This window comes from Ursus maritimus, unplaced genomic scaffold (genome assembly GCF_017311325.1).
Source record: "Ursus maritimus isolate PB19 unplaced genomic scaffold, ASM1731132v1 scaffold_21, whole genome shotgun sequence".
Lineage (NCBI taxonomy): Eukaryota > Metazoa > Chordata > Mammalia > Carnivora > Ursidae > Ursus > Ursus maritimus.
The window spans coordinates 17,827,318-17,841,732 of NW_024424564.1; the positions used below are offsets into that span (position 1 = coordinate 17,827,318).

General features: G+C 35.8%; 1 protein-coding gene across 2 annotated transcripts in view; it reads left to right on the plus strand.

Annotated features, from left to right (window-relative positions):
- Positions 1 to 14,415, plus strand: part of NAV3 (neuron navigator 3) — a 340,442-nt gene that overhangs the window by 648 nt on the left and 325,379 nt on the right. For both annotated transcript variants that reach the window (XM_008684333.2, XM_008684334.2), the window contains exon 1: positions 1 to 158. This exon is cut by the window's left edge and continues 648 nt beyond it. In XM_008684333.2, the coding sequence (XP_008682555.2) occupies positions 1 to 158 (158 nt within the window). The remainder of the gene's footprint in view (positions 159 to 14,415) is intronic.

Genomic DNA, 14,415 nt, shown 5'->3' on the forward strand with positions numbered 1-14,415 from the left:
TGGACACTGCTGGGTCACAGCCCTATTCTTCAAGACCTTTGGAACTTACTGAAACAGAGAGCTCAATGCTTTCTTGTCAGCTCACATTAAACTCAACCTGTGAATTTGGAGAGAAGAAACCCCTCCAAGAAAAAGCTAAAGAGACAGAAGACAGTAAGGTTAGTGGCTGAAGGTTACTTGCAGACTTACAGAGCTAAAATGCAGATTTCTTTGTAGGTGGAATATAAAGCATGTTGTGAAATGGGAAGTGGTAGAGGAACACCGGTGTAAGAAAGTAAGTAGTTTGTGTACCTGAAAAGCTAAATATTTAGCTTTTGTAAAAGAGTATTGATCATTTATAGTTGTAGCAAATGTCATTGACAAATTTCTCTGAAAATGCATGTTTGTTATCACTTAGTACTACTTATTGATAAAGTGCCTGGTTAGTCTTAGCACTTTATTACTAATAACCATAAGCAGTCACAAATATGAGAAAAAGGGACCTACTGTTCATGCATATTACATTGTAAAAGAAGGAGATTTATCTGTAAAAGTCAATATAGATGCCATCACTTTTTTCTAAATGTCATTTGCGTTTTAAACACTTTCTGTTTGAATATATGTATCTTAGACTGCTTAATTCATTGCAATATGAACAAAAATGAAATATTAGTTTCCTTGATATTGCACATTTGTCTGGATTTTCACTTGTAAATTGAAACCCTACTGTTTTACTTATTACTGACATCTTTTTAGTCATTTAATTTATGATATTTTGTAAGCAGTGGCTCCTAGCTCTTAGTTTCTAAGCCATACTGCAGTCATTTTCTCCAGATGCTGAGGGCTTGCATAGCCTTTCAGTTGTTAAACTTCAGGGAGATCCATTTGTAGCCTGAGAAACACCACTTCTTAATGCAGCAGTAAGTATGATGTCAAGCTTTCCAAAGTTACTGTCCTCACCTCTGGCTTAGGGACTGCTTTGATTTTCCTTTCCCACCCAAATGTAATTCTAAAACAATTCACAAAAAAACTTCGTGTTGAAATCCAATCTACAAGCTAAAAAGAAAGCCACCCCTTTTGTCTGAAATGTCCATTCATCTATCTCCACCTGTTCAAATCCTCTAAGGAACAGCCAAATGCAACTTTTTCCCTAAATTCTTTGCTAGCTACCCCTAACCCCTCCTTTCCTGTCTTGTGATTCTTTGGTTGTAGTAATACTTAAAGCGCAATTATTTACATTGTATTTTAATTATCCAGATGACTTCTTTCTATTCTCACTGAATTGAAAATATGCAGATAGCAGGGCCTTATTTATACTGTGATACAGCTCCCTCTGCCCAGTGCTTTATGCCTCAGAATTAAAGAGTAGTTGAATGGATTAATACATGAATGAATGAATGAATGAATGAATGAAGAATTATTCTGACAAAAACTTAGTTAAATTTATTAGTCTTTTTGGATCATTTAGTCTATAAAACAGAGGGCTTGGAGTGAATGATTTTTAAGGTACTTTTTGCTCTGAAGTTATATTATTCCTTTTGTGTTTTAAGAAAACATTAGAAAAGCACACAAGAAAAATCAGTTAAAAATAATTAATTATAGGCTTATAGTTCTCATTCCAATGTAAGCAATTCAGGGTAAAAGAAGGGAAGTATAAATTATCAACAAAAGACTAAAAATATTTAACTTTATACAAATAATTAAAAGTAAATGCCACATAGTTCTGTTCTAATGTTCTGTGTACCCACAATGACTTGTCAGGATTAGATGGAAAGAATAGGTAGACCCTTTTTCTCTGCTGACCATGACTCTCATCTGCAGGTTTAGTCAAACTTCCATTTTGCTAAATGGCCTTGGCCTAAGACTTGTGCACCATAAATACTGTTTCCAACAGAATTATGGTTCATCTCTTTGGTTAACAAACATATCAATCACCCATCTGATATTCCAATAAGACTTTGTGGTAAGCAATGTTGTATTTAGGGGATGTTTTTAACATGCCACTTATCAGATTAAAAACTTTTTCAAACAAATTTAAAGAATGCCTTGTCAGCATTTCAGAATATTTCTAAATGTCAAGAAAGTACATTTTAAGATTTTTATAAACTTTGAAAAAATAGAACTGAAGAAAATAGCAGAAATGACCAAGAAAGTTGTATTAGAGATAATCAGATTTGACTGCAAATAGTAGAAAACTCAACATAACAATAGAATAAACAGCACAGGAGTTCATTTTTTTCTTCTTTTTTAAATTTAAATTCAATTAATTAACATATACTGTATTATTAGTTTCAGAGATAGTTTTGTGATTCATCCATTGCATACAACATCCAGTGCTCATTACATCAAGCGCCCTCCTGAATGCCCATCACCCAGTTACCCCATCCTCCCACCCACCTCCCCACCAGCAACCCTCAGTTTGTTACCCCAAGTTAAGAGTCTCTTATGGTTTGTCTCCCTCTCTGATTTCATCTTACTTTCTTTTTCCCTCCCTTCCCCTATGATCCTCTGTCTTTAAATTCCACATATGAGAAAAATCATATGATAATAATCTTTCTCTGACTGACTTATTTTGCTTAGCCTAATACCTTCATGTAAAGGATATCTGGAAGTAAGCAGTCCATAGCTGGTAGGGTGGCTTCTTGAAATTTTCAGGGAATCCGTCTCTCTCTTTTGCCCATCAGTTTGTGGCATCTATCTCTCTGCCTTCAGTGGATAATTGAGTTTTATTCAATTAGAAAGACAGACCCTGCTTCATTAAGGATTCTTCCACATCCAATTGGCCTGCTTACAATCCCAAGGACTACATAGCCATTCCAGACTCTAATTGTTGGCACCTCTTCTTCTATTGTAGTTCCATCTAGCTACTGTTTTCCAGATATCTCCTTTCTGGGTATCCCAAGTTGTTCAGAGTGCTTAGTCTCACTGTCTTTTAACAAATAAATAACTTTAATTCCAGATTCTATGCTACATACATTTGGAATCTCCATCACCATACCTCAAGGTCTTATGTTTTTCTCTAGCTATCTCTTGTTCTGAATTCTTACTTTCTTTGAATTTTCTAATGTCTCTCTTCATATGGTTGGTTTTTCCATTCTTCCTGGGCATTCATCCAAATGAGGAAGAGAGTCACTTTGCATTGGAAACTTTACTTAATCAAGAGATAGGGGCGCCTGGGTGGCACAGCGGTTAAGCGTCTGCCTTCGGCTCAGGGCGTGATCCCGGCGTTGTGGGATCGAGCCCCACATCAGGCTCCCCCGCTGGGAGGCTGCTTCTTCCTCTCCCATTCCCCCTGCCTGTGTTCCCTCTCTCGCTGGCTGTCTCTATCTCTGTCGAATAAATAAATTAAAAATCTTAAAAAAAAAAAAGAATCAAGAGATTAAAGTTAAGAAAGGGGGTTCAATTTTGTTACAGCTCAGCAAATCACATGCAATTAAGCATTAGACATCCTTGTTCATGAAAGTCCCCTGGCCATACCTATGACCTTAGCCTTATTTTTTCATTCCGCAGCCTCGTTCCAGCTTGGTCTGCCACCTTGTTTTATTTCTCATTTTTACTGTCATTTCAATTTCTTTCCAGTTCTGGGCCCACTCATCTTTTCCCTTTTTGATTACCTATGCAAACTCAAGATACTTTACATTATAATAGAAAATAATTTTGGGCACTGACCTTGTTCTTTATGGGAAATTTCTTATTTTTTTCTCATGACATTTCAAAGAAGGCTTTATTATCCACATTTACACAGAAATAAATTCAGAGCAGGAGACATAAGATCAGATGGTTAACTAGTACCAAAATCCAGAATTTAAATCTAGGTTTGTTCCTACAAAGCTTTTGTTTCTTTGTTTGTTTAAGTTTATTACATTGTACTTTCCCTTCATGATGTAATTGCAGTATTTTTTTTCTAGTTATACCCTATCTCCCAAATCTCACCAACTCTTAAGAGTCAGTTCAAAAGTCAAAGAAAAGAATAAACAAATTGTTGTGGAGGTTAAAAGGAAGGAAAGTTTGCATCCAGTTAGGGAGGTCTGAAGGAAATTCTTGAAAGAGCAGTGCTCTCCTTGTCCATGTTAGTATGGACATTTGTTTCATTTTCTTACTTTACCAGTTGCAAGGACCATTAAGGTAGAGATATGTTCTTAAGATTACATTCACAGGGTGTTAGCACTAATGCTTTAAAAACAGAAGAGACCTAAAGCCTTAAATTGAATATTTAAAAAAATATGAATAGCAATATATACAAGCAAATATATTGTAAGAATAGGATTGCTATTGAGGGCAATATTTTTGTCAATTTTAGGCGCGAGAGAAATCCTATTTGGATGGAGCATTCAGGAAAGACTTCACCAAGTAGTCGGTATTCAATGGGCAGATAGGACGCAGGTATAGGAAAAAAAAAAAAAAAAAGCATTTCTTGAAGGAGAGATTTACATAGAATACCCAGTGAGTAAACCATTATAATTTGAGGAGAATGTTTATGGAAAGGAACAGGTTTGGGTCAGATTATACATGGAAGCAGACTTCATTAGATAGATATTGGGGAAGACTCTTATGTAAGAATGAGACAAAATTACACTGGCAATGATATTTAGGAGAAATCAGAGCAGAGAAGGACTAATATTAATTAATGTTTATAGAGGCTTGTTATATGCCTGATAGTGGGCCAAACACTTTATGGAGTGTCCATCAGCCCTCACAATAGCCCTATGATATAGGCACTGATATTATCCTCATTTCATAGGTAAAGAAACTGAGGCAGAGAGAGGTTATATTACTTACCAATATTTCAGTGCTGGAGTGTAGGGGAATAGAGACTCAGACCAAGGCTGTGTGCCTCCAGAAGACTGTACTCTCATCTAGTAACACTGCAACAGTGAAGACTTCTCTGTGTCAGTGGGAGAGAAGAACTTTTGATTGACTTGATTTCTAGATAGACTAGTAAGGTTTGTTTTAAATATTTGGTTAACACTGCTAGTGAATTGCAAATAAATCACTGGTGTACTCAAGTGCCTAGAATATCAGAAGACAATTAAGTTGACATATGGTCTCTACTGAGTTTTTCAAATAACAGAAAAAAATAAAAGAAACCCCATGATAGAATTATAGCAGCAGATGTCAATAGAGTAGATGACTGGCTCTGGCTTCCAGCTGTTTTCTTCTTGGAGAAGATGCCTGATTGCTGAGGACTGTCGACACTCCTGTTGGCTTGCTCACATGGTAGCACTTCCAAAGCTCTCCAGGCCTACAGCTGCACAGGTCAGCCCTTGGGTCCCTCTAGATGGTTCCGCCTTCCTAGCCTGTTTCTGCTGTGCTTGCATATTTACTTATTTGTACTTAAAGAAACATGATTATTTCTTTTTCTGGTTATGGCTCATGATCCAAGTTTCACGGTTAAGCTGTTAATGGACGTTTTAATTGCTTTTGCCTTTGTGGTAGCAATGGTATGAAGAATGTTGTAATGATCCTTGAATTTTAACATTTTCTCTACTGGCAGAATGTTAAGCTTTTCAATATTGTACATTTATTTCTCTCGAGTAACCGTTAGTAGAGATGTAGCCTTTTAATGCTATCGTTTGCTATTTTAGTTTGTGCTTTCCAAAGTCCTTAAAGAATTATATCTCATGCTTTCAACTATGAAATTACTAATTATTCTTGGGTAAATTAAAAGTGATTAAATGTTATTGAAAATCTCATACAACTTTTATGGTTCTTCTTTAAGTGTCAATATTGTATGTATATTTGATGCCAATTTGTCAAACATGTTCTTAGTTTCTTAAAACTTTCTACTATTATGTACATGTTTCTTTTCTTTGATATAAAGGAAGGCAATAAATATGTGTAGAAACATAAAATCAATAGATATGTCACTAATTTTTAAGCACAATTGCTTCATGGTTGTATGCTATCACATCTCCAACAATTATCCTCAGTCTTGAACTTAATGTATTAGGTGCCTAGTTAAAAGAACATGAAATTAGGAGTTCAAAGATTTGACTTAAACTTCTGCTAGATCCTGAAAAGATAAGTCACTTAAATTCTTCAATCTATTTATCCTTGGAAATGAAGTTAATAGCTCTTGATAAGGCTTTTCTGAAGGTAACGTTTTTATTATCCTCTCCCTTTCTCCTTCTTCCCAATTTTGTCCTAGCACTTATCTCTTTACTCTTATTTTTTCAGTCTCCTCCTCTCCAGTGGATCCTTTGGACCAGGATTTTTCAAACTTGGCACGTTTTGGACCTGATAATTCTTTGTTGTGAGGGCCAGTCTTACTATTATAGAATATTTAGCAGCCTCCCTGCTATTACTAATTACATGCCAGTAGCATTCTTCACTTGTGACAAACAAAAATGTCTACAGACGTTGTGAAACGTACCCAGAGAAAGGGCAAAATCAAACCGAGTTGAGAAACAGTGCTTTAGATTCAGCTTCCAAATCGCTCAGGTTGTCACTATTTTTTTTTTTTTTTGCCATTTTTTATTGAAGTATAATTGACACACGTTACCTTAGTTTCGGGTGTGCGACATAGTGATTCAACAACTCTATACCTTATGCTGTGCTCACCACAAGTGTAGCTACCATCCATCACCACACAACGCTATTACACTATCATTAATGATATTCCCTATGCTGTATATTTCATCCCCATGACTTGGTCATTCCATAACTGGAAGACCGTGCCTCTTACTCCCTTTCACCCATTTTGCCTGTCTCCCCACAGCCCTTCCCTGTGGCAACCATCAGTTTGTTCTCGGTATTTATGAATCTGTTTCTGTTGTTTGCTCATTTGTTCTGTTTTCTAGATTCCACATATAAGTGAAATCATATGATATTTTTATTTCTCTGGCTGACTTATTTCACTTAGCGTAATACCCTCTATGTCCACCCATGTTGTTGCAAATGGTAAGAACTCATTCTTTCTTATGGCTGAGTAATATTCCATTGTATGTACATACCACATCTTCTTTAGCCATTTATCTGTCAATGAACACTTGGGTTGTTTCCATTTCTTCAGTCTTGGAAATAATGCTGCAGTAAACATAGGGGTGCATCTATCTTTTCAAATTGGTGTTTTCATATTCTTTGGATAAATACCCAGTAGTAGAATTACTGGATCATATGGTCTTTCTATTTTTAATTTTTTGAGGAACCTCTGTACTGTTTCCCACACTGGTTGCACCAATTTACATTCCCATCAACAATGTATGAGGGTCCCCTTTTCTCCACATCCTCATCAACACTTTTTATTTCTTGTCTTTTTGATAATAGCCATTCCGACTAGTTTGAGGTGATATCTCATTGCTTTTGATTTGCATTTTACTGATAATTAGTGATATTGAGCATCTGTTCATGTGTCTGTTGGTTATCTGCATGTCTTCTTTGGAAAAATGTGTATTCAGGACTTCTGCCCATTTTTTAATCAGTTTGTTTGTTTTGGTGTTGAGTTGTATAAGTTCTTTATGTTGGATATTAAGCCCTTATTGGATATATCATTTGCATATATTTTTTGCCATTCCATAGGTTGCCTTTTTGTTTCAAAGTGTTTCCCTTCCTGTAGGTTTCCTTTACTGTGAGAAAGTTTTTCATTTTGGTGTAGTCCCAGTAGTTTTATTTTGCTTTCATTCCACTTGCGTGAGGAGACATACTTAGAGAAATGCTGCTAAGGTTGCTTTCTTCTAGGAGTTTTATGGTTTCAGATATCTAATATTTTTAAATATTATTATTATTATTATTTCCTTCAATCTGTTTCAGATGATCACTCCTTCAACACTTTGCAGATGTATTTCTTGAAAGTTTAGTTTGTATTCAGTGCCACTATTCCAGGTTTTGTGTTTGTTTTATTTTTCCTGATTTCTAACTCCTATTCTGTTTTCCTAGAGGTTATCAATATTTTTTGAAAAGACATCTCTTCTTGGTTAACATTTTAATTAATTAGCCAATTTATTTATTTATTTATTTATTTATTTATTTATTTTTATTAACATTTTAGCTCTTGTTTTCATCCTGTTTGCAGCACTTGACATCTGCTGACCACAATACTCTTTTTGGAATGCTCCAATATTTACTAGTCCAGTGACCTTGGTGAGTCAATTGGTACTTAAGCCTTAATTTCTTCATTTAAGAAATGAGGACAATATAAACTACTTCATAAAATTATTGTGAAGAATAAATGAGATATTGCATATAAACTATATTTCAACAGAGCACCTAGTATATAGTTGGTGGTCAACATTCTTTACTGATTATATAATATTATAAATATATCTCATAGTTTACCACAAAAACTAATAGTAAGAGTTGGTAGTATGACAAAGGAGGCAGTGATTAATTCTCCATGCACAGCGAAAATAACATTCCCACCATGTTTTGACTGGTGAATTTGTTTAGCCAAACATATTTGGAAAAAAGAACATTTTAAGTAGATAGTTATTTACCAAGATGTGTAATACTGTGCTGTGTTTGGAACAATATACATTATTCAGCAATCCTAGAAGGTAGGATGCAAGTAAGAGAGATGAAGTTGAGTTGAGGCATTGGGAAGACAGCCATTAGATGTCCAGTAAGTTCCTTGAACTTACTTTGTAGAGGGTGGAGGGAGGATGCCAATGTGACGCAAGTAAGTCTATGTTTTAGAAAGATGATGAAATGAAACGTGGATGGATTCAGTGAAGGGAGAGAAGTTCAAAAATACAGAAGAGAAGAGTGTGATAGAGCACAATTTTGACTAAAATACCAAGCTATAGAGCAATGGAAGAGGGACAAGTCTAGTAAAATAAGCATTGGATGTTTGGGTACCTTTATTAATTACTAGTAATCCACAAAATTTTAAGTCTTGAAGGATAAATACATTTTTCTTCAAACAAAAACTTATAGTGTAGTTGGAAATGATAATTTGTGAACTTGGCAGCAAGTAGCAATTAAAACTAATGATAATTACTAATACTTTTTCAGTACCTGCCACCTTCTGGATGCTATACCCAGTTTATTATTATAATTAAACATATATAGGAGCTGAACTCATACTGGTGCTAAAGTAGAGCAGGAATTTCAACCTTGGTGTGTTTGACTCCTATGTCAGTCTCCCTCTCCGTCTCTCTCTCACAATTTATAAACCATAGTCAAAGTCAATGTTATTCTTTTCTCTCTATGTGGACACTTAGTTACATAATGGGGGAAAAAAAAGAGTGAGGAATTAATCTTTGACAAGATTCACTTTTAATTCTTCCTCTCCTCCCAACCCCCACTGTTGCTCCATTTTGGCTTTAAAAAGTGCTTTTCTTTGGGTTTCTAGTCACTGGGCCAATAGGGAAATTCAATATCTGTGGGAGAGTTCATTAATTGGATACATGGCAGGATTTCCCCCTGTTCCCAGTAAATGGAATGATTTGTTAAAAAGTGTCGCAATTCTGCCTGCAGAAAGTCACCAGATGAGAGAACGTTGGTAAAAATTTACCATTTTCCCAATAAAATAACATGACACAATCTCCATGAAGGAAAAGAAAAAAAGAGAAAAGAAAACAAAACAAAACAACAGACCATTACTTATTGCTATATTTCAGTGCTGTAAAGGACTCTTTTGTAAAACTGAAAACCCGAGGTGCACAGGTTACAGTTTTCCATCATGAAATGTATAAAATTTTATGAACCATCAACATGGCATTGTGTTAAAGTAATGCTAACTTCTGTAACAGATGAACTCAAGGTCTCAGTGGCTTAACACAATAGGAATTTACTTTTTATGTATATTTACCTGTTCCATATAGTGAGGGCTTGATGAACTATGGTCTATAGGTCAAATCTGGTCGGGCACCTGGTTTTGTTAAGTGAAGTTTTATTGGAACACAACCATGCCATTGGTGTGTGTGTGTGTGGCCTATGGTTGTTTTTGTGCTGTAATAGCAGAGTCGAGTAGTTACAATAGAGACTGGCCTGCAAAGACTGAAATATTTACTATCTGGCCCTTTATAGAAAAAGTTTGCTGACACATGCATATGATAACTCAGGAAACCAGATTCCTTAGAGCTTGTGGTTCCATCATCCTACCTCCAACCAGCCATCAGTGAAACAGAGAAAATGAAAGATTGCATAAGAGACTGAGAAATTTCATGTGTCACTTCCATTCAGTTCTGTTGGTCAGAACTGAGTCATATGATGAAACCATTTGCAAGAGAGGCTAGGGATTACAGTCTACCTGTGTGCCTCGAAATTAAGGGAAATGGTTTGGTGAACTATTAGCCAGCATTTAATTAGCCAGAGACTGCCTAATTTGTCACATTTTCAAGATTAAGCAAGAATTTGCCATATCGAAAATATTCTGAAGTAACCTAAAGTGTCTTCCAGATTGTCAAGCTGTCCTGAACTGTAGGGATGTCTCTTTAAACGTAATACATTAATAAGTGGAGAACCATAATTACACTCAAGTTACTAAGTGTACAGAAAGAAAATCTTTCTGTTAACTCAGCTTTTAAAGAAAATAGACCGGGTGCATCTATACAGAAGTATCATAAAAAATGTTCATGGTGGTGTCATGACTCCCCTGGCTGCTCCCCCCTTATGATTTTGATAACCACCTTCAATTTGTCCTGTTCCAATCTGCTGATCCAAACTCTATTCTGAAAGCAACTCTTTCTTGGTTCTGTGCCTTGTTTCTATTTGCTTCATTACTCAGTTTTTAGCATTCTTCTTTTGTTGGATCTGGAAGCTCTCCATCAGAGCTGAGAACCAAAAAGCCAAGGCAGTGTAAGATGTGAATTCTAGAAGTGACATTTAGAGAATCGGGATGGAGTCAGTCATCACCCGGGGAGGGAGGCATTTGCTGGCTTCTAGATTTGGTCCGATGGGTGGCTGCATAGTTGTGTGAGGGAGTACCTGCTCTTTTGGCCTGGAGACATGATGTAGCTTCTGTCAGCACATTGCAAATTGGTTCCAAAGGGGTCCTGGTGGGAATGTGTGAATGGGTCATTGACAAACCCACCACAAGCATTGAAAGAAGCAACTCAAGGTAATCCTTTCAGATATAGACCATGGTATGCAACTATAAGAAACAATACATAAAACAACTTCTTTTCAAATGCAAGATAAATTTCTAAACGACTTAATTGGTCTTTAAATTTAGTTGTGTACATGGGACTGCTTCTATTCTGGTTTCTACTTCTCTTTGACAGTGTTTACTGTGTAGCTTTGGATCAATTTAAATTGCTCACTTTTTAGACTCAAAAAAATACACAGGTTATGTATTTCTCTTCATTGTCCCTGAATGCTCATATTTTTAATATAATCTTGTGCTTTTTTTTTTGAAAATTTATTGAATTTCTACAGAGTGATATTTTTGCCAGAACCTTTTGTTATTATTTTGACCCATATATTTTGGGGGTTGTGTTTCACATTTCCTTTTTCTTTAAACCATCTGCTTTTTATAGCTGTTTCTTCCTTCCTGTGGTTGATTTTTGATATCCACACTTGTGTGTTGCTTTCTTACATTGAACACAAGGTTTATCATCTCCAGCAATATGTTCTCTCTGTTCTTTTCTTCTGATTCAGGCTAGACCTATTGTATTCTAAAACCAGACTGCTATTTCACAAATGTGAATCCCTCCAGTGCCCACTTCTGGGTATATATCATGTATCCTAGGTGACTTTTCTATCTTTGTTAGTCATTCATCCAATCATTAGGCCATCATCAACTGTTTATTGCATACTTGTCATGCACAAGGCAAAGTGTGTGTGTGCATGTATATATATGTGTGTGTGTGTGTGTCTGTGTGTGTGTATGTATATGTATATGTGTGTATATATATACACATATATATGTACATGCACATATATGTGAGTGTGTGTATATATGTGTATATATATGCTTATTTTAACATGATAGGCTTCATAGGAAATATGCTTGCAACAACTGGGACTCTTGGAAATTTATATTCATTCTTTTTATGTCAACATTAAATTTTTAATTAATATTACCTAGAAAAAACAGAAATGATTACAATTCCGATTTTCAATAATCATTACTTTTATTATATATTTTGAGTATGTTTGTTTAATTTAGAATAGACTTACCCCTTCCAGTTGTGACAATCAAAAATGTCTCCAGACATGGTCTGTCCCCTGGGGAAAAAAATTGCCCCCAGTTTAGAACCACTGATTTAGATCCTGCCTTGTTTGAAAAAAGGATTTAGTAGAATTAATAAGCATAGACAACATAGAAGATTTCAAAACATATGCAAATAAAATGGGATTACAAGAAGCAAAGAAAAATAGAAAAGGATAATGGTAGAGGAAGGGCTGCAATATACAAATATATCAAATTTGTGCTGTGATGTTTTGTATCATAGTTGGAGGTCACCTACATATTTGGATCTGCGCTTTCGAGTTGCTCATACATAAAGGTTAAGCAAGTACTGTTTTAATCAGTCCCTAAATCATGAGCTAATATTTGCTCAGGAGATTCACATCTTTGTTTCTATGTGTACAAAGAAATATTTCCTATGGGCATTTATAGAGACATTCCTATGTAATTTGTATAACAATTTTCTCAACATTTTCATTACAAATTTTAGTTATTGTTTTCTCTCCTTATCTCTACCTTCTATACAAAACCATTAAGATAAAATTTTTAATTAAGTCCATTTAGGATGACCAGTCGTACTGGTTTTTTCAAGACTGTCCTGATTTTCGCAGTGCAGATCTCTTAATTTGGGAATCTTGCAGTCCAGAACAAAGTGGGATGGTTAGCCTAATTCTGAATCATATGTTCTTGTTTTTCCTCTTTAGTTTCATTCTGGCTTTTTAAAATTCTCTAATTATTAATTTTAATTCTGTAGTTGAAAATATATTTTCTATTACTCATTTTAAAAATATCACCTTATTTAATTAACAATTCATTGTCAGAGGTTGTCAGTTCTCTGTTCGGCTATAACAACATATATTTTCTTAAGTTGCAATTATTCAGATTAGAAGTAATTTCTATGGAGGCTGTGTTTTTCAAGCAGGAGTGTTTTTTTAATGAGGTTCTGATGTTTTCATTTGCTCCTTCCTTATCCATACAATTTTAACTAATGTTGACAATAATGAATGTCCTCTTTCCTTTTGTGTGGAAGACTTAGAGTTGTCAATAAAACGAAGGAAGCCTAGTTCTCTGAGCTCATCAGGTAATTTTCAGCGTGAGTCCTATGGGCCCTGAGTTGAATGTAGTGATACCTTGAGGTATGTGCAGTTAGTTCTTTCTAGACCACAAAGAACAGGACTTTCAGCCTCCTTCAGTGGCATGCTTCTCCTCTATAAGACAGACAGGATGTGGTCTGGGAGAAAGTCCACACTTTAACAATAGACCATTGACAGAATGTTTGGGAAGCACAAAAAGGAAGAGAGCATCTGTCTACACCCAGAATTATCAGAGGCATTTGTGTGTGTGAGAATCTTAGGTTTCAGAAATATGTTTTTTTAAGGTCACCCGTTTTCCTTCTCTGTTTTTATTGGATGAAGAGAGTTGCCTTCAAGATAACAAAACATTTTAAAATCAAGGGAGGAATTGCATCACATTTTGTCTCTTTATCCGAGGCAGAAAATTAATTCCCTTAGTCAGGAAGCACATTTTGTTTAGCCCTTATGTATGGCTTATGTAAATCAAGCTCAGAGAATTAAAAGGGAGAAGATAGAATCCAACTGAAATAAAATGCTGCAGAGAATTCAGCAGNAAAGGAGTCCTTCTAGGCAAAGAGTGCCCCAGGTGCTAACTTTATCTACAATTCATTCTGCTTGATATATGAGAAAAGATGCTACGTGGAGCGTGGGTATCACAGCACTGATACATCCCTTTCTACGTGGAGTGTGGGTATCACAGCACTGATACATCCCTTTCTCTCCTCGAGCCTTGAAAAACAATAATTCAATTTTAATCAAATTTACCATTTTAAGAAATTGCAAGAAAGTCTTTGCCCTTTTATCCCTGTGTTCATTCTGTCCCTTTTGTAGCTTATTTTGCCTTCCAGAGGAAAGTTCCCGTAGACACCACCCTGTCACCACATTGACTTGCATGAACACATATCCATTTGGTGCAGCTGCCATTATGTTGAACAGAGAGTTAGAGTGAGTGCCAATGGCTGCCTTGTCTTTTGCTTTCTTCTTTTCAAATGTGGTTGTGTACAGCTTTTGTTCAAATGTCTTACCACCTGGATCCTCTCGTGGATGCGTTGCTCTTTTCCAGAGGACTTGGCAGTGGGTCCTTCCTGTTGTGCAGCAGGCTTTCATTTACAGGACATCTGTAAAACCGCAACAGGAATAGTCAGAAAAGCAAAAACGGCCTTCTAATGAATGTAGTAAAACTTCAGAGCAAATTCTTCAGCCAGGAGAAAGTGCCCCAAAGAGCAGATGTGTTTTAGGATGAGTAAGACATAAGTCAAGGTGCGAATCTTTTACTCTCTACCAGAAAACAAT